This window comes from Oncorhynchus mykiss, chromosome 12, assembly GCF_057628025.1.
Source record: "Oncorhynchus mykiss isolate SJ-2025 chromosome 12, ASM5762802v1, whole genome shotgun sequence".
Taxonomy (NCBI): domain Eukaryota; kingdom Metazoa; phylum Chordata; class Actinopteri; order Salmoniformes; family Salmonidae; genus Oncorhynchus; species Oncorhynchus mykiss.
The window spans coordinates 35,218,445-35,239,311 of record NC_143033.1 but is presented as its reverse complement, the minus strand read 5'-3'; the positions used below and the strand labels follow the sequence as shown (position 1 = coordinate 35,239,311).

The 20,867-nt window shown below is 41.8% G+C and overlaps 1 protein-coding gene across 8 annotated transcripts in view; it reads right to left on the bottom strand.

Annotated features, from left to right (window-relative positions):
* LOC110537489 (cytospin-B) overlaps positions 1-20,867 on the bottom strand; it is a 175,873-nt gene that overhangs the window by 18,160 nt on the left and 136,846 nt on the right. For all 8 annotated transcript variants that reach the window (XM_090192336.1, XM_090192337.1, XM_036937439.2 and 5 more), the window contains one exon: positions 8,406-8,522. In XM_090192336.1, coding sequence (XP_090048462.1) covers positions 8,406-8,522 — 117 coding nt within the window. The remainder of the gene's footprint in view (positions 1-8,405; positions 8,523-20,867) is intronic.

The following is a 20,867-nucleotide window of genomic DNA, read 5'->3' as shown; positions in this document are numbered from 1 at the left end:
ACCAGTCAAAAGTTTGGACACACCTACTCATTCAAGGGTTTTTCTTTATTTTTACTATGTTATACATAGTAGAATAATTGTGAAGACATCAAAACTATGAAATAACACATATGGAATCATGTAAGAAGCAAAAAAGTGTTTTGACATTCTTCAAAGTAGCCACCCTTTGCCCTTTGCCTTGATGACAGCTTTGCATTCTCTCACACAGCTTCATGAGGTAGTCACCTGGAATGCATTTTAATTAACATGTGTGCCTTGTTAAAAGTTAATTTGTGGAATGCATTTCCTTCTTAATGCATTTAAACCAACCAGTTGTGTTGTGACAAAGTAGGGGTGGTATACTGAAGATATCCCTATTTGTTAAAAGGCCAAGCCCGTACTATGGTAAGAACAGCTCAAATAAGGACAGAGAAACCACAGTCCATCATTACTTTAAGACATGAAGGTCAGTCAATATGGAACATTTCAAGAACTTTGAAAGTTTCTTCAAGTGCAATCGCAAATACCATCAACTGCTATGTTGAAACTGGCTCTCATGAGGACCGCCACAGGAAAGGAAGAACCAGAGTTACCTCTGCTGCAGAGGATACGTTCATTAGAGTTACCAGCCTCAGAAATTGTAGCCCAAATAAATGCTTCACAGAGTTCAAATAACAGACACATCTCAACATCAACTGTTCAGTGGAGACTGCGTGAATCAGGCCTTCATGGTCAAATCACTGCAAAGAAACCACTACTAAAGGACACCAATACAAAGAAGAGACTTGCTTGGGCCAAGAAAAACGACCAATGGACATTAAACCAGTGGAAATCTGTCCGTTGGTCTGATGAGTTCAAATTTGAGATTTTTGGTTCCAACCGCTGTGTCTTTGTGAGACGCAGAGTAGGTGAACGGATGATCTCTGCATGTGTGGTTCCCACCGTGAAGCATGAAGAAGTAGGATTGATGGTGCTTTGTTGGTGACACTGTCAGTGATTTATTTAGAATTCAAAGCACACTTAACCAGCACGGCTACCTCAGCATTCTGCAGCGATACCCCATCCCATCTGGTTTGCGCTCAGTGGAACTATCATTTGTTTTTCAACAGGGCAATGACCCAACGCACCTCCAGGCTGTGTAAGGACTATTTGACCAAGAAGGAGAGTGATGGAGTACTTCTTCAGATGACCTGGCCTCCACAATCACATGACCTCAACCAAATTGAGATGGTTTGGGATGTGTTGGACCGCAGAGTGAAGGAAAAGCAGCCAACAAGTGCTCAGCATATGTGGGAACTCCTTCAAGAGTGTGAAAAGCTGTCATCAAGGTAAAGGGTGGCTACTTTGATGAATCTAAAACCGAAAATACATTTTGATTTGATTAACTATTTTTTGCTTACTACATGATTCCATGTGTTATTTCATAGTTTTGATGTCTTCAATATTATTCTACAATGTAGAAAATAGTACAAATAAAAAAAATAAAACTTGAATGAGTAGGTGTATGCAAATTTTTAACTGGTACTATATATATATTTATTTTTTTACCATTTTCTTTATTTTATTTCACTTAGTCCTGCATGTTGGAGCTCAGAGCCTAATATTTTCACTGTAGCCTGCAATTACACCTGCAACACTGTACATGTGACTATTAAACACTCAACTGAATCTGCTCAGATTTATTCAGAATCACTAGAAGCAGTAGACAAGGCAATCCGATTTCTCCTCTGCTATTTCAATGGACCCCCTGGGCAATGCCATTTGTAAATTGAAGGAAATAACACCAATTTCCCTGAAATCTGCTGATCACTTCATCTGATTATGCACAGACAATATTTTACTATATCTAGACAATGTATTTCAATCACTCCCAAACGCATTGAAGTTTCTAGATAAATTCAGCTTCATCTCAAATTATGAAATGTATCTAACCAAACCAGCCCTACTGCCTCTCAAGACTTATGGAATCCCAATTGTTTCCCATTATATATTTCCTTCCTTAGATAAAACCATTGGCAGAAACTTTAACAGAATGCTCTAATCAACTCAATCTGATCTCAGTAGATGGACTAACATCCCAGTTCCTATAACTGGGAGAATATCTATTGCCGAAATTACTATATTGCCTCGGCTGAATTCCCGTAGTTCAATGTGTTCCCATTCTGGCTTTTGGGATAAAATGCATTGTGCTGTTTCAAAATGTATATTTCAGTTAAGCGATCCGGGATAAAATTAACAAACTTACAAAGAGAGAAAGACGTAAGAGGACTATCCGTACCAAACTTTAAATTGTATTTCCAGGCACTAGCATTTCGCCCCATCTTAAATTGGTTTAGACATGATTCTTCTGGCTGAGTATAGTGAAAAATATGGTGTCTCCTATTGCTCTGGAAGAGGTGGATATATCCCTTAAACGATTGCTCACACAATTTATATTGAAAAAACGATGTAACCGAAAGTACTGACCTCAATGTTCTTTTGGAAAACTCATATTCTGAGCTAGCAATTCAAAAAGTACGGTCCACAGATCTACAGTGCCTTCAGACAGTATTCATACCCTTTGACATATTCCACATTTTGTTGTGTTACAGCTTGAATTCAAAATGGAATAAATATATATTTATTATCTCACCCATCTACATTCAATACCCCATAATGATAAAGTGAAAAGATGTTTTTATATTTTTTTGCTAATCTATTGAAAATGAAATACAGAAATATCCAATTTACATAAGTATTCACATTCAAGAGTCAATACTTTGTAGAAGCACCTTTGGCTGTGATTACAGCTGTGAGTCTTTATGGGTAAAACTCTAAGTTTCCACACTTGGATTGTGCAAAAGTTGGCCGTTATTATTTTCAAAATTCTTAATGCTCTGTCAAATTGGTTGTTGATCATTGCTAGACAACCATTTTCAGGTCTTACCGTAGATTTTCGAGCAGCTTTAAGTCAAAACTGTAACTCGGCCACTCAGGAACATTCACTGTCTTCTTGGTAAGCAACTTCAGTGTAGATTTGGCCTTGTGTTTTAGGTTATTCTCCCGCTGAAAGGTGAATTAATCTCCCAGTGTCTGGTGGAAAGCAGACTGAACCAGGTTTTCCTCTAGGATTTTGCCTGTGCTTAGCTCTATTCAGTTCATTTTTATCCAGAAAAACTCTCCAGTCCTTGATGACTAAAAGCATTCCCATAACATGATGCAGACACCACTATACTTGAAAATATGGAGCTTGGTACTCAGTAATGTGTTGTATTGTATTTTCCCCAAACATAACACTTTTGTATTCAGGACAAAAAGTGAACTGCTTTGCCACATTTTTTGCAGTATTACTTTAGTGCCTTGTTGCAAACAGGATGCATGTTGATATCCCTGAGCGGTTTCCTTCCTATTCGGCAACTAAGTTAGGAAGGACGCCTGTATCTTTGTAGTGACTGGGTGTATTGATAGACAATCAAAAGTGTAATTAATAACTTCACCGTGTTCCAAGGCATTTCAATGTCTGCTTTGTTTATTAATACCCATCTAGCAATAGGTGCCCTTCTTTGTGAGGCATTGGAAAACCTCCCTGGTCTTTGTGGTTGGATCTGTTTGATATTCATTGCTCGACTTGAAGCTTGCCATAACAAAGGGTTGAATACTTATTGACTCAAGATATTTCAGCTTTTCATTTTTAATTGATCTGTAAAAATGTTTAAAAAAACATCCACTTTGATATTAAGGGGTATTGTGTAATCCATTTTAAATTCAGGCTGTCACACAATAAAATGTGGAAAAAGGCAAGGGGTGTTCGGAAAAGTATTCGGAAAAGTTTTCGGACCCCTTGACTTTTTCCACATTTTGTTTCGTAATAGCCTTATTCTAAAAAATACTTTGTTGAAGCACCTTTGGCAGCGATTACAGCCTTGAGTCTTCCTGGGTACGTCGCTACAAGCTTGGCACAACTGTATTTGGGGAGTTTCTCTCATTCTTCTCTGGAGATCCTCTCAAGCTCTGTCAGGTTGGAGGGGGAGCGTTGTTGCTCAACTATTTTCAGGTCTCTCCAGAGATGTTCGATCAAACTCAAGGCCGGGCTCTGGCGGGCCACTCAAGGACATTCAGAGACTTGTCCTGAAGCCACTTCTGCGTTGTCTTGGCTGTGTGCTTAGGGTCGTTGTCCTGTTGGAAGGTGAATCCTCACCCCAGTCTGAGGTCTTGAGCGCTCTGGAGCAGGTTATTATCAAGGATCTCGCTGTACTTTGCTCCGTTCATCTTTCCCTCGATCCTGACTAGTCTCCCAGTCCATGCCGCTGAAAAACGTCCCCACAGCATGATGCTTCCACCACCATGCTTCACCATAGGGATGGTGCCAGGTTTCCTCCAGACGTGAAGCTTGGCATTCAGATCAAAAGGTTCAATATGGGTTTCAACAGACCAGAGAATATTGTTTCTCATTATCTAAGAGTCCTTTAGATGGACTGTCATGTGCCTTTTACTGAGGAGTGGCTTCTGTCTGGCCACTCTACCACAAAGGCCTGATTGGTGAAGTGCTGCAGAGATGGTTGTCATTCTGGAAGGTTCTCCCATCTACACAGAGGAACTCTAGAGCTCTGTCAGAGTGTCCTTCGGGTTCTTGGTCCCCTCCCTGACCAAGGCCCTTCTCCCCCAATTGCTTAGTTTGGCTGGGCGGCCAGCTCTAGGAAGAGTCTTGGTGATTCCAAACTTCTTCCATTTAAGAACGATGGAGGCCACTGTGTTCTTGGGGACTTCAATGCTTCAGACATTTTTTGGTACTCTTCCCCAGATCTGTGCCTTGACACAATCCTGCCTTGGAGCTCTATGGACAATTCCTTCGACCTCATACATGAATTCTTATGTAAATAATGTATCTGTTTTTTATTTAGAATACATTTGCAAAAATTTCAATAAAACCTGTTTTCGCTTTGTCAGTATGGGGTCGTCGGGAGGGGGGTGGGAGAGTGGAGCGTGGACGGGTGGGGTTGGGGAAATAGGGTTGGGGGGTCATTTATTTGTCTCTCCTTTTTCCTTTGCAAACTACATTGATTGTCCTGACCTCTTGGAGACCTAGAACCACTCTGACCAAAGTGGTTGTCTTTGGCTGGGAATGGGAGACATGCACATTCAAGACTATTATTATTTCTATACTACTTTTGAACATATAGCCTCTGTTGTTTGCTTTGGACAGTGCCATGATGTCAGCTGCACGGCGTGAAAATGATTTATTAAGAAAGGATGAGAGCTGAGATTGGGAAACCAAAGAGGCTGAAGCTCATGGTGTTGGAGTCTAACAGTAAATAATGTTTGATAAATAACCTTATTTTGAGCCATGACAGAGAGCTTGGATAAATGGAATGGAATGATAGAAGATCCAAAGAACATTCTAGGAAAGGAGCACTCTAACTTCTGCTTTCAAAGGTGGCCTGTAAGTCTAGAAACTAGGAAGTCACTCAACAGAACACATTAAAGCCAACACACAGCCCTCACTGAATAATTCACTGGGGATGGGCTAGCTTTGTGTCTGTCATCTGGAAGGCACAGAAAGGTTTTACCATAGTAATCAGCCTGGCTAATTTGTCACGTATAGCATGCAGCATCGGATGTGTGTTTGTGTGTGTGTGTGCCAAAGTGTCGTCCTCTTTTGTTTATAGTGAGCTGGTCGAATAAACACAGGGGTGCTGAACCCAACACATGGCACGAAGCGGAGCCTGTTTGCTGTGTTTTTGTGCCCTTCTCTCTCCTCTCTATATGCCACCTGCACATACATACGGCAGGACTGTTTGTCAACACTAATATATAGCCGCTTCTCTTTAACACCAAGTGATAGAGGGTGGCTTTAAAGGTACATGCTTGTCATACAAAAGCCCTTAGGGCTGGATTCATTCCGGACCGCAGAAGATCCGCGTATGCAGTGTTTACCGTGAATGCAGCCTTCGCGAATGCAGAAACATTGCATTTAAAGTTATATTGCGCTATAGCACGGATCTTCCACCGTCCAGATTGAATCTAGGCCTTAGTCTAAGGCAGTTATTCCCAAACTGGGGCACGCAATGCCATCAGGTGTACGCCAAATAAAAATGTGATTCACATTTTTTTTCTTCACATTTTCAAACAGTCCATTTATATTTTCCAACAGGGCTATACATTTGGGTGAGGTTTTTTTCTCGCCTGAGTAGCTTTTTACTGCCAAAAATAGAATCTAGTGTTCAGCGAAATAACAACACAATGTCAAATATAGGTAGCCTAGTCAAATAATTAATATCCAATCACATTAACCGTTACTCTCTTGTGTAGAGTGGAGGACTTAATTATTTCTGTTGCTGTGGATATGGCTGGGACAATGCTGGGGGAAAAACTATAAAGACAATGTCTTCATCAAACAACACTGTTTCATGACGCATCAGTGACATGACAGGAGATGTTGTGAAACAATTACTGCTTCGCAGATAAGCCAGTGAATTCTATGCATTACAGCTGGATGAGTCAACAGACCTGGCACAGCTCCTGGTATATGTCCATAACGTTTATGGGGGGTCAATTAAGGAAGACATTCTCTTCTGCAAACCACTGGAAACCAGGACAATAGGAGAGGATATTTTTAAAGTACTGGAGAGCTTTGTGACATCAAATGGACTTTGGTGGTCAAGATGTGTTGGTATCTGTACTGATGGCGCAAAAGCCATGACAGGGAGACATAGTGGAGTGGTAACGCACGTGCAAGCAGTTGCTCCCAACGCCACTTGGGTACACTGCAGCATCCACCGAGAGGCTCTTGCTGCCAAGGGAATGCCTGACAGCTTGAAAGACGTTTTGGACACTACAGTGAAGATTGTTCACTTTGATAAAGCAAGGCCCCTGAACTCTCGTTTATTTTCTCCACTATGCAATGATATGGGCAGTGACCATGTAACGCTTTTACAACATACAGAAGTGCGTTGTTAACAAGGGGAAAAGTATTGACAAGTTTTCATTACTGACCATATTTTTCACTTGTCTGACTGCTTGCATGATAACGAATTTCTCACATGACTGGCCTATCTGGGTGATGTTTTTTCTCACCTGAATGATCTGAATCTAGGATTACAGGGACTCTGCAACTACAGTATATTCAATGTGCGGGACAAAATTGAGGCTATGATTAAGAAGTTGGAGCTCTTCTCTGTCTGCATTAGGACAACACACAGGTCTTTCCATCATTATATGATTTTTTGTGTGCAAATGAACTCAAGCTTACGGACAATGTCAAATGTGATATAGCGAAGCACCTGAGTGAGAGTGTGCCGGATGCACAATTACCCAGGTACTTTCCCGAAATGGACGACAAACAACTGGATTCGTTATCCCTTTCATGCCCTGCCTCCAGTCCACTTACCGATATCTGAACAAGAGAGCCTCATCGAAATTGCAACAAGCGGTTCTGTGAAAATGTAATTTAATCAGAAGCCACTGACAGATTTCTGGATTGGGCTGCGTTCAGAGTATCTTGCCTTGGCAAATTGCGCTGTTAAGACACTGATGCCCTTTGCAAACACGTACCTACGTATGTGAGAGTGGATTCTCGCCCTCACGAGCATGAAAACGAAATACAGACACAGACTGTGTGTGGAAAATGATTTAAGACTGAGACTCTCTCCAATACAACCCAACATTGCAGAGTTATGTGCATCCTTTCAAGCACACCCTTCTCATTAACCTGTGGTGAGTTATTCACAATTTTCTATGAACAATTTATTTGTATTTTTATGTAAGATGGTTAAATAAAGAGCAAAATTATGAATTATTATTATTTGTACCCTGGTCCTATAAGAGCTCTTTGTCACACTCATTCTTATGTTTAATAAATGTATCGTATAGTGTGTGTGTGTGTGGCAGGCTTACAATGACAGCAAAAAAATAACTTTTGAGAGTGAGCTGACCGTGGTGCTAGAGGGGGTACGCAGTTGGAGGTTGAATGTTCAAAGGGGTATGGGATTCTAAACAGTTTGGGAACCACTGGTCTAAGGGATTAAAATGTGTCTTTATCAATGGTGCTTTGGAGGATCTCCCAAATGTAAAGGAACATGCTCCACCACATTTGGTAGGTTTTACATGCTGTAATGCTTACGCACCCCTTTAGTAAAATGGTCACCACAGTAAAATGCTATTTAACACGCAAAACAGGTTGTGTGCCCCTGCATACCTTTAGTAAATCTCAGCCTATGTTTCTCATACAATAGACTTTAGTGTAAGGTATTAAAGTGTTGCGCTATGAATGATGCTTTGGAGGTACTCTAAAAGGTTATTGAATAAGAAATTAATTGAGAAAGTAGAAGGTCACATCAGTGTTGGTGTCCATGTTCATGAGCTCTTAATTGGAATGATAAATGAATGAGTGTGTGTGTTTGTGCAGTTGTCTGCATGTATGCATGCATGTATGTGTGTGAGATGGGTACCTTGTCTTGACTGATGAGTTCCTGGTAAGGGATGTGTGCGGGCAGGTATGTATGGAGGAGAGCACAGAATGCCAGGCCATCACTCCAGCTGCTGCTGAAGTTTGTCACATCAATGTTCTACAAGAGAGATAGATGGAGAGAGAAAGAGAGAGAAAGATATATGTATAGAGAGAGGAAGGTGTCCTTTTTCTTCTAGTACCAGCAGTGGATGTGTCAATAAGAATGTCTAACAACCATAACAAGCTTAAATGAAGCATTTATTTACATACAGTACATTATGCATAAAGGTGAGAATGGAAAAAACCTGGTCAACCTTCATTGTCCCCTATTATAAACTGGCAATTAGCTTTAGGTTGCATTTAGTTCTTGCTCATTCAGCCGGAAAGGAGGGAAAGTAATGATCTACATCCTGAGAACATGGTTAAGAGATGCGGAAGCACATAAAAACACCCACTCAAGTACATTAACATATGAAGCAACACACAAATGAAAACGAATGTGTAGTTTCATCTCCATACTTAGTCCAAAGTTGATCAATAAGCTAGCTCATGTGCGATTGGAGAGCTACTTGTATTGCTGTGTGTTAAGATTGATTGAATTTATTGGATAATTAAAAGTGGCCGCTCCAGCCAGAGACAATATTACATAGATAAAAGATTATTGAGTATAAAAACACAATCAAGCCCGGAGGCTTATTTCCACTGTGGTCCTCATTTTGCAGCAAGATGACAGGTGGGCAAGATCAACACTTCACATGCACTCAATGCAATTAAATACAACAACAACAACAAAGTACAACAATTTATAACAATATCTACAGCACAGAGATGCCCATTTACGAGGCACCTCATGAGGAAATACCCCTCATCAAACTGTCGTGTTATTTCTCAAATGTTTTGTAAGAGGGTCTTGTCTTATTCCCATAAACCCTTCATCCATATTCCAGTGTGTTTTACAACTGAAACATCTGCTTCCAACTCACACTCTCAAACACGTAGATCCCCTGAACGCAGCTCACTTTCCAGCTCACTCTCCAGCCCACTTTCCAGCTCACACTCTCAAACACAGATCCCCTGAACGCAGCTCACTCTCCAGATCCAAATCACCTGAATTCTGATCACCTGTTCACACACCTGTATGTCATTTACACACACTACTTAGTTCAGTTCTTTGCACCCCATCATTGTGAGGTATTGTTTATTTTGATACACTTTTCTATTCGGAGCGCTGGTTTTCCCCGTATTAGTCCTCCTGTGTACCGTAGTTTTGGCCATCCTCATTAACGACGCCTTTTTGCCTATTCCCTGCCTTTACTTTTGCCTTTCAGATTTCTTGTCTTTAACCTTGTACCTGATCTCCCGGGCTACGTCATTAGCCTTCTCTCTGCCTGTACTGTTGCCTTTTTTGGACCCCTGTATATGACCTTCTGCCTGCCCCTGGACCCAGCTACCTGCCTCCTCCTGTGGTCCTTTACAAATAAACACCTGCTGTGCGCTGCGCTTGAAACCAGCACTCTGTCTCCTATCGTGTTCATTACAGAAACATCCAGCGCAGCATGTCCAGGGGTTTGTGTGTGTGTGTCTCTCTCCACACACAGCACCTCATCCATCATGTCCAACATACAATAAGAGAAGACAGAGGTCTAAGGAAAGACAAGGGCTTTCTCCAGCTTTCATCCCTACTCACTAGGCATAGATGTCAATTCAACGTCTATTCCGTTTTGGTAGAAACAGTGTTGATTCAACCAGTGTGTGCCCAGTGGGTATCCACTCTGCCAGTCACACTGTAAAAAAATGTTGATTCAACATACAATTGTAAGGCAACCAGCTGTAATAGGATTTGAGTTTATTCAACAAAATAGCATAAAAGTTCATTGAATCTACAATTGTAAGGCAACCAGCTGCAATAGGATTGTGAGTTTGCTCAACATTTGGACAAATAGCTGAATGAACATACAATTCAACTTGAGAATGTATGTTCACCTTTGTTTCATATTTCCCAGTGTAAAACCCAAACTCTTTATGACAATACATTCCATATTTCATAAGGCCTTTCTTTGAGGGACTAATTACACCTTAATGCAGTGGTCTAAAACTCCTGCAAGTCAAATTATGCTGGTTTACAAAGTGATGTGCAATTCCTATGGGAATCCAGCCAAAGTGAGGACATCCAACAATTTGAACTTTTAATCAACTGCAACTTGCATAAGATAGTTTATTGAGACTACCTAAATTATATAAACTGAAACAGACATCTCAGTAATAGGTGCAAAAAATCCAACTACTAACAGATTGGATTAGCTTAGAATTTGTATTTATTTATATTTGTGTAGCATAAGATGAAACAACCAATTAATGTACATGCAAAAACACAGGTATTGAAACAAAAAATTCTGAAAATCAACCTACAATAGAGCATGCTGGGAAATATAATGTTGGCATGGTTTTGAGCAAACATAAGCTTGTAATTTTACTCAATATGCTGTTCAAATTCATCTCACTTTGAGCAGAGTTTGTTAATTCAATTTACAATTGTAAGGTGACGGCAGGGTAGCCTGGTGGTTAGAGTGTTCGACTAGTAACCGATAGGTTGCAAGATCGAATCTCTGAGCTGACAAGGTAAAAAAAAATCTGTTGTTTTGCCCCTGAACAAGGCAGTTAACCCACTGTTCCTAGGGCATCATTGAAAATAAGAATTTGTTCTTAACTGACTAGTTAAATAAAGGTAAAACATAGACTGGAATATGTTCTGTGATTCTTCTGATGGCATTGAGGAGTACACCACATCAATCACTGGCTTCATCAATAAGTGTGTTGATGATGTTGTCTCCACAGTGACTGCGAGTACATACCCCAAACAGAAGCCATGGATTACAAGCAACATCTGAACTGAGCTAAAGGGTAGAGCTGCTGCTTTCAAGGAGTGGGACTCTAACCCAGAAGCTTATAAGAAATCACACCATGCCCTCTGACGAACCATCAAACAGGCAAAGTGTCAATACAGGACTAAGATGGAATCGTACGGATGTGGCAGGGCTTGCAAACTATAACAGACTACAAAGGGAAGGACAGATGAGAGCTGCTCAGTGACACGAGCTGACTATAGGAGCTAAATTACTTATATGCTCGCTTTGAGGCAAGTAACACTGAAACATGCATGAGACCATCAGCTGTTCCCGACAACTGTGTGATCAAGCTCTCCGCAGCTGATGTGAGTAAGACCTTTAAACAGGTCAACTTTCACAAGGCCGCAGGGCCAGACGGATTACCAGGATGTGTACTCTGAGCATGCGCTGACCAACTGGCAAGTGTCTTTACTGACATTTTCAACCTCTCCCTGTCTGAATCTGTAATAACAACATGTTTCAAGCAGACACTATAGTTCCTGTGCCCAAGAACACTAAGGTAACCTGCCTAAATGACTACCGACCCGTAGCACTCATGTCAGTAGCCATGAAGTGCTTTGAAAGGATGGCCATGGCTAAAAATCAACACCATTGTCCTAGAAACCCTAGACGCACTCCAAATTGCATACCGCCCCAACAAATCCACAGATGATGCAATCTCTATTGCACTCCACACTGCACTTTCACACCTGGACAAAAGGAACACCTATGTGAGAATGCTATTAATTGACTACAGCTCAGTGTTCAACACCATAGTGCCCTCAAAGCTCACCAAAGCTAAGGACCAAAGCTAAGGACCCTGGGACTAAACAGCTCCCTCTGCAACAGGATCCTGGACTTCCTGATGGGCCGCCCCCAGGTGGTAAGGGTAGGTAACAGCATATCCGCCTCGCGGATCCTCAACACGTGGGCCCCTCAGGGGCGCGTGCTATGTCCCCTCCTGTACTCCCGGTTCACTCATGACTGCACGGCCAGGTACGACTCCAACACCATCATTAAGTTTGAAGATGACACAACAGTGTTAGGCCTGATCACCAACAACGATGAGACAGCCTATAGGGAGGAAGTCAGAGACCTGACCGTGTGGTCCCCGGACAATAACCTCTCCCTCTATGTGATCAAGACAAAGGAGAAGATTGTGGACTATAGGAAAAGGAGGACCGAAAACGCCCCCATTCTCATTGACGGGATTGTAGAGGAGCAGGTTGAAAGCATCACCAACAAACGAACATGGTCCAAGCATACCAAAACAGTCGTGAAGACGGCACAACAAAACGTAAAGATTTGGCATGGGCCCTCAGATCCTCAAAAGATTCTACAGCTGCACCATCGAGAGCATCCTGACGGGTTGCATCACTACTTGGTATGGCAACTGCTCTGTCTAAGACCGCAAGGCACTACAGAGGGTAGTGCGTACGGCCCAGTACATCACTGGGACCAAGCTCCCTGCCATCCAGGCCCTAAAAATTGTCAAAAACTCCAGCCAGCCTAGTCATTGACTGTTCTCTCTACTACCGCACGGCAAGCGGTACAGGAGCGCCAAGTCTAGGTCCAAGAGGCTTCTAAACAGCTTCTACCCCCAAGCCATAAGACTCCTGAACATCTAATCAAATGGCTACCAAGTCTATTTGCATTACCCCCCCCCCCCCCCCCTTTACGCTGCTGCTACCCTCTGTTATTATCTATGCATAGTCACTTTAATAACTCTACCTACAAATATTACCTCAATTACCTGGACTAACTGGTGCCCCCGCACATTGTATATAGCCTCGCTATTGTTTTATTTTTATTTACTTCTGCTCTTTAATTATTTGTTACTTTTATTCCTCTTTTTTCTTATTGTTTTTCTTAAAACTACATTGTTGGTTAAGGGCTTGTTAGTAAGCATTTCATTGTAAGGTATACTACACCTGTTGTATTCTGCGCATGTGACAAATACAATTTGATTAAAACATTTTATTTGATTTAACCAGCTACAATAGCATTGTGAGTTTGGTTGACATTTGGGCATATACACTACCGGTCAAAAGATTTAGAACACCTACTCATTCAAGGTTTTTCTTTATTTGTACTCTTTTTTACACTGTAAAATAATAGTGAAGACATCAAAACTATGAAATAACACACATGGAATCATGTAGTAACCATAAAAGGGTAAAACAAATCTAAATATATTTTGTATTTGAGATTCTTCAAATAGCCAGCCTTTGCCTTGATGACAGCTTTGTACACGCTTGGCATTCTCTGAACCAATTAATGAGGTACTCACCTGGAATGCATTTCAATTAATAGGTGTGCCTTATTAAAAGTTCATTTGTGGAGTTTCTTTCCTTCTTAATGCGTCTGAGCCAATCAGTTGTGTTGTGACAATGTAGGGTATATACTGAAGATAAACTTATTTGGTAAAACACCAAGTCCATATTATGGCAAGAACAGTCCATAATTTCTTTAAGACATGAAGGTCAGTCAATAGGGAACATTTCAAAGCTGTCATCAAGGGAAATGGTGGCTATTTGAAGAATCTCAAATATAAAAAATATGTTATATTATATTTAAATATAGATTCCATATGTGTTATTTCATAGTTTTGATGTCTTCAATGTAGAAAATAGTAAAAATAAAGAAAAACCCTTGAATGAGTAGGTGTTCTAAAACTTTTGACCAGTAGTGTAGCTGAACCAACATACAGTGTTGCCTTCGAACGACAAACACGAATTTGTAATTTTACTCAACAGGTTTTTATACATTCAACTCCCTATGAGTAAAGTTTGTTGAGTGAACAAACATTTATACATTAGCAGAATGGCTTGTCCTTCTGAAGTCCACCCAACTCACAGAATAATGCTGATTAAGCAATTGGTTAAGTTGACTCTTTTTTACAGTGTAGATCCTAGTTGAATTGAGAGTCATTTCTTGTGTCCCCTTCTTCCTTTCCATGTTCTGTCAGATCCAGAGGGGATGTTGGGAACAGGACACCCAGCCAGAGAGCTGTCTCCCCTGGGTGCAATCCCTGTAGGTCCCCTGATCCTGTCACTTAGTTGTCCTGCTGTCTGTCCCAGATGGGCTTCCTGTCACAGGGCTTCTGGGAGGATAGGGGTGTCTCAAATGCTGCAATGCATTCCTGAGGTTACAGAACGGTCACTTTGGCTGCATTCCAAATGGTACCCTATTCCGTCGATACACTGCACTGCCAAAAGTCTGGATTTAAAAGTAGTGCTCTAAATAGGGAATAGGGTGCCGTTTGGGATGGAGACTTTATCATTCTGACGTTCTCAATAACAGATGCTGCTCTTGGGTCCAATTTATGGGATAGAAAGAAACATGTTATTACTGCCATTGTGCTATTAACAGTAAGGAACCTTACAATCTATTCCTTGATTCACTAGAGACTCAATCCATTCAGTACAAATGCACCAAACTAAAAGCATGTAGATTAGAACAAGATATCCCATCACTGTGAGATCACTCATTGCCTGTCTATTATTGTCTCCCACCCAGGCAGACCTGCACAGTTATGTAGGCTGTGAGTTCCTTCCATACCTCCCTCTACTCTCCTCTCTCCTGTCCTGCCAGTCTGTGGACTGGAGCAGCAGCAGCTCTGAGCCCATTCTACTGTATGGGGATGAGACAGCCAGACACACTGATACATACACCCACAGGCTGTCTGACTCAGACAATGACTCATGGGTTGGGCAGGGAGGTAGAGTAGGGATGACGGGGTCCATAGTCTGTGTGTGTGTATCTTGTTCTGAGGAGCACAGAGTTACATCCTGGTCTGGTCTGGCCATGTATGGGTGGGGGGTGGGGCGGGGGCAGAATAAAGGGGGATGGGGGATAGAGAGGGGGCACCATGAATGTTAAAACAACAGCAGACCCAATCATTACTCGGGGACCAGGCTCAGAAAAGCAAACACAGCATCAAGCGACAGGAAATGTCTCGCTCTACACAAAAGACTGAGCTGCCCAGTTACTAGAACCAAAAGGAGAAAGAAATCAAATGAAAGTATAGTGGGGGAGAGAGCGAGAAGAGGGGGAGAGATAGAGACAGAGAAGGGGCATAAGGGAGATTGAGAAGGAGAGAGGGGGTGAGAGAGGAGAGGAGGAGAGAGAGGTGGAAGTGGGCAAGCTAGATATGGATAGAGTGGGGGAGAGATGAATCGAGAGAGAGAGTATACATTTGCTTTGCCGGTAATCCAGCTGTACCTCTTTCCTGCAGTCAAATGACCAAATCGCCCTTTAGTGGCCTCATGGGTGGAATGTTTTTAATATTTTTCAAAATGTCATAATTAATAAACATTCTTTTTTTATACTCCCACCCTTAATATCCTGTGTTTCTATGTCAAAAGGTTTTGCTATATTTCAGTCTTCTGTCATGTCATGTATATAAAGTGTAATATTGGAATGCAAACTCAAAATTGAATATATTTCCACTCTATATTTTACTCTATATTTTAAGCCCATAATCATGTGTGTGAGGTGTAGGGCTGACCCCATTTTATCAACTGGTCGATTGTTTGATCGATAGGCTGTTGGTCTACCGAGATTTCTTTAGACGAGCAGTAGCAAAAAACACACAAAAAAGACCTCGATCTGATTTGCATCTGTCTGAGTGAACTGATCCATTGTGGAGGCCGTGGGGATGGCACAGTCCATTAGTCTAAGACGTGCTACTGAAACTGTATATGGTTATATTATGTAAGAACAATGATGCAACACAAATAAAACTTATTTTATTTTATAACAAATCGCTTTCTCCCACATTGGATAGTAGTTGCTGTCCGCGGTTCTGAATCACATCAGTGTGCTGTTGAATTGGCGCCTTTTCCTAGACCATGTTGCTATGTGCATAATAGAAAAGTTAACCAGCATATTGGTGTTGAGAACAATGCGGTGGACGCAGCAGTGAAGTTAGGAGAAGATAAAACAGCCCTTGCCTTAATGGTCTAAAAAAAGTGAGGAGAGAGGAAACAACTGTTAAAGATGCCTGGCTTTATAAATCATCCATATACAGTATATCACAAAAGTGAATACACCCCTCACATTTTTGTAAATATTTGAGTATATATTTTCATGTGACAACACTGAAGAAATTACACTTTGCTACAATGTAAAGTAGTGAGTGTACAGCTTGTATAACAGTGTACATTTGCTGTCCCCTCAAAATAACTCTACACACAGCCGTTAATGTCTAAACCGCCGGCAACAAAAGTTAACCTGTGAGACATAATATGCAGCGCTTGCTCCTTACCTTCTTTTTCTTTATCCCCAGTATTTTCCACAACTAGTCAAATTTATTCCACACATCTGACTTCCCCTTTACCTCCTGAGCAACCAGTAAACAGTCCCCCATTTTTAGTTATTTTTTACGTCCTCTGCATTCATTTAGCCAAGCTTATTATAACCAATTTATTGTTGTGATTATTATATATATTTTTAAATGACTTAATCTTGATTTAACTAGGCAAGTCAATTAAGAACAAATTCTTACTTACAATGACGACCTACCCCGGCCAAACTTGGATAACACAGGGCCAATTGTGCGCCGCACTATTGGACTCCAAATCATGTGATTCAGCCTGGATTTGAACCAGGGACTGTAGTGACGCCTCTTGCACTGAGATGCAGTGCCGTAGACCGCTGTACCACTCAGGAGCTATAGGTCAGGCCCTATTGGTCACGTGCATGCGATGCATACATATGTCATGTAAAGAGAGCAAGCGTTGAGGGAATATGGAATGTTTTTCCTAAATAAATGAGGGATTTTGGTAGCATAACTTTTCAGTCAGACTCCCTCTATGTAACGGCTTTCTTCTTCCTCTTCTGAGGAGGAGTAGTAGGAAGGATCGGAGGACCAAAATGCAGTGTGGTATGTATCCATAATGTAATTTAATGAGAATGAATACAGAATACAAAAAGAACAAGAGAAACAAAATGAACACCGAAACAGTCCCGAATGGTGCAAACACTGAAACGGAAAGTAATCACCCACGAAACACAGGTGGGAAAAGGCTACCTAAGTATGATTCTCAATCAGAGACAACTAACGACACCTGCCTCTGATTGAGAACCATACCAGGCCAAACACAAAAACACCACATAGAAAAAGGAACATAGACAACTCACCCAACTCACGCCCTGACCATACTAAAACAAAGACATAACAAAAGAACTAAGGTCAGAACGTGACACTCTAGTCATTTGTGAGTCTTAATTATTTAATCAAACCATTCGCTTAAAGCATCAGACAAGCTCAGTGCATATAATTGTTTTGATTAAAACACATAGGATGTGTCTAAATAGGGAAAAATACATGTTTTAACATTTCACCAATCAATTGGTCGAAAGAAGATTTGTTTAAGACTACCAATAAACACTTTGTGTGACCCTGATTTAGCCCACTGCAGTAAAATATTAAGTAGATAACATACAGTATGATTGCATTAGGAAGCCCAGCCAGTCAGCCAGTCAGTAAGCCAGCCAGCAAGTCTGCCAGCCAGTCAGCCATACAATATCACCATCAGCTACGACAACAAAGAAGTTCCAATACTATAAATAAAGCTCTCTACATACTACAGCACAAACCAACAGTCATCTCTCACTTTTTAATTTTGTTTCTCATATCTACCACACTGGCCCAACACATCATCATTGGAGTTACAATAAAACCTTACAGTCAATATGCATTCGCGAGCCAATGATAACTAGCTTAGCGCAAAGACGGTCTTTGCGTTAAGTTAGCGCTAATGCTAGTTAGCATTGGCTTGCGAAACTACCTCTAACTTCCTTCATCCTGGACGCAAGACATAACAATGGTATCCGGGAGTTCATCTGACTCTGGGGAAGTAGATAAATAGCATGCTGACGCAACTCATGTGACTCAAAGCGAAAGAGAGCTGTGACACACTGGTCTGGACAGGAAGCCGTTGTAAATGCAGTATTTGCTCCGAGTTGTGCTTATTTCTGGCTGAGCTTAGATTGGTTCTCTCAAACGGTTGTATTTTATTTCCTGTTGGGTTGAGACGTCATGTTGTATTTTCAAATCCAACAGATGTATTGGAAGGGAGCGGCGGTCGGGAGTGTGGTTGTCCACATGGGTTTGAGGGAGAAAGAAAATAGCCTTTACAAACAATCAAGTCAGGAGGACTTCAAGTTAGGTTTTAGCCAGGTTAGTAGATAAAGGGCTTAATTTGCAAAATCCCGAGCTATCCCTTTAAACCCTGGGCCCCTCTCCCTGTCTCTCTTTGTCTGTCCCTATTTGAGTAAAGGAGTGGGTCAACAAAGAAAAGGGAAGCTGCCGTAATAGGCCATGCAATTAATCATGACAGCCTGACCAATGAAAGCCTGAAAGAAAAGCGCAGCCAGGGCCGGACAGGAAAACACACACACACACACACACACACACACACACACACACACACACACACACACACACACACACACACAAACACACGAGCGGCAGGTAAAGTCAAATATATATTTCTAGCGCTGACTTTGCTGAAAGCTACTTTATTGAGAAAAAATGTACTTACTTTGACTGTGATATGTGGTAGTCCCACCTAGTGAATGCACTAACTGTAAGTTGCTCTGGATAAGAGTGTCTGCTAAATGACTAAAATGTAAATGTAATATGAGTGTGAGGCAGCTAAGCAGCCTGCCCATATATAATAATGGACTGTGTTCTCTGTCTGTCTGTCTGTCTGTCTGTGTCTGTCTGTCTGTCTGTCTGTGTGTGTCTGTCTGTCTGTCTGTCTGTCTGTCTGTCTGTCTGTCTGTGTCTGTCTGTCTGTTTGTCTGTGTCTGTCTGTCTGTCTGTCTGTCTGCCTGCCTGCCTGTCTGTCTGTCTGTCTGTCTGTGTCTGTCTGTCTGTCTCTCTCTCGGGTGTTAGGAGGAGTGGCAGAAGTCAAATAGGATATAGGGATACCAAGGCCTTTGTGTCAGTTTGAATTGTGTTGAGTAAGTATGTATCTCCCATATACATGGTACTTGAGGCAGGGAGAGTCATGATGCATTTTAACCAATGCGTCTGCTGCCTCTCCCTACGGCCCACCCCAGCAGTATCATGACACAGTTCGAAAGTCCCAATTATTCTGTCTAGATATACCCCCACCCCCCTATTCATTAGCTCCTTCCCTCTTCCTCACACTGCTGGGGGTCCTAGCTCGCCCCCGCTCTACCGCCAGGGGTGGTTGTGTTTGTTTCTCAGAGAGGGCCGGATGACCGAGGAAGGCCAATCACCTCAGTTAGTCCCAGCTGAGGCTACGTTCTGTTCAGCCCAGACTGAGACTCCCAGCTAAGCCTGTCTGTTCACCTTCTCCTCATTGTTCCCATCCTGAACAATAAACAAGGCTTATGTTTTGGTTATAATATAACAACATCAAAGACCACCATGATAAAAATACAGTGGGAAACCAGAGCAGGTGGGGATCAGAACAAAACCTTTTGTTATTAAAGACTCTGTATTGATTGTGATTGAAGTGATTAACTGTCTGTGACCGGCAGTGGATTTCAGTACAACTGAGATACTGTAATCATCATTCAAACAGATCATTTGTCATGATGATAATGTCTTCTGCATGGCCTTTGGTCAAGGCATGTACATATGGTCATCTCTGTTTGAAGTGTGTGTGTGTGTGTGTGGAGGTGTCTGTGTTTGTGTGTGAAATCTACAAACAGTGAATGTTGATTTCCTGTGAGAGCGCTCTTTCTCTCCTCTCATCCACTCTGAGAGAGGCTAGCTAGCTCCCACAGGGCCCAGTCAATCAGAGCATCATTAAGGTCTTTGCTGATCGATTGTCTCTTCTGAGAAGCTGACATTTGAGGTGTTCTGAGAGCAGTCCCACCAAGCACGCGCCTCTCCTCCAGATGTTGACACACACACCACTGGAGAACATCTTTCAGGTCCCAGTGTGTGTGTGTGTGTGTGTGTGTGTGTGTGTGTGTGTATCTACTAATCTTGGTCACATTACCGTGGTGTTGTGTTTACCTCTTCTCCCCGGGGGGTATTGATCTCTTCCTCACCATGGCAACAGCACGGCCACCTCCAGCACTCACGTCACTGTGTGTGTTGTTTACCACGTTTAATGGTATCTCGTTGACCTTGTTAGTCGTTAGGAGTATGGCCAGTGGCACGAGCCGTATTGGCAGGTTGACACACACACACACACACACGCAGACACACACACCGCCTGAGTGGGCGCAGACATAGAGGCCCATGGCCATCATCACTGCTCCATTTAAGGAGAGAGGGCTCAGGTGAGATGTACGGGTATGTCCGCACGTACACAGTGGCTTCACACTGTATCTTGTTTTCAACATTAAAAACTGCAATAAACCTGCCATCCTCTTTTAGTTTGATGTGATAGGAGGATGGTGTTCAAAATCAAACACATAATAGCCAAGTTAGCCCTTCATCGTGATCAATAATGACCCTAGATTTATTATGCTAGTATTAACGTAATCTAATAGCTAAATCAAATGAAAATCCTAGCATATAAAAAACCCAAGATGTTTTATTGTCACATACACCGGATAGGTGTTTAAAAGGTCAGCCGTAGTAG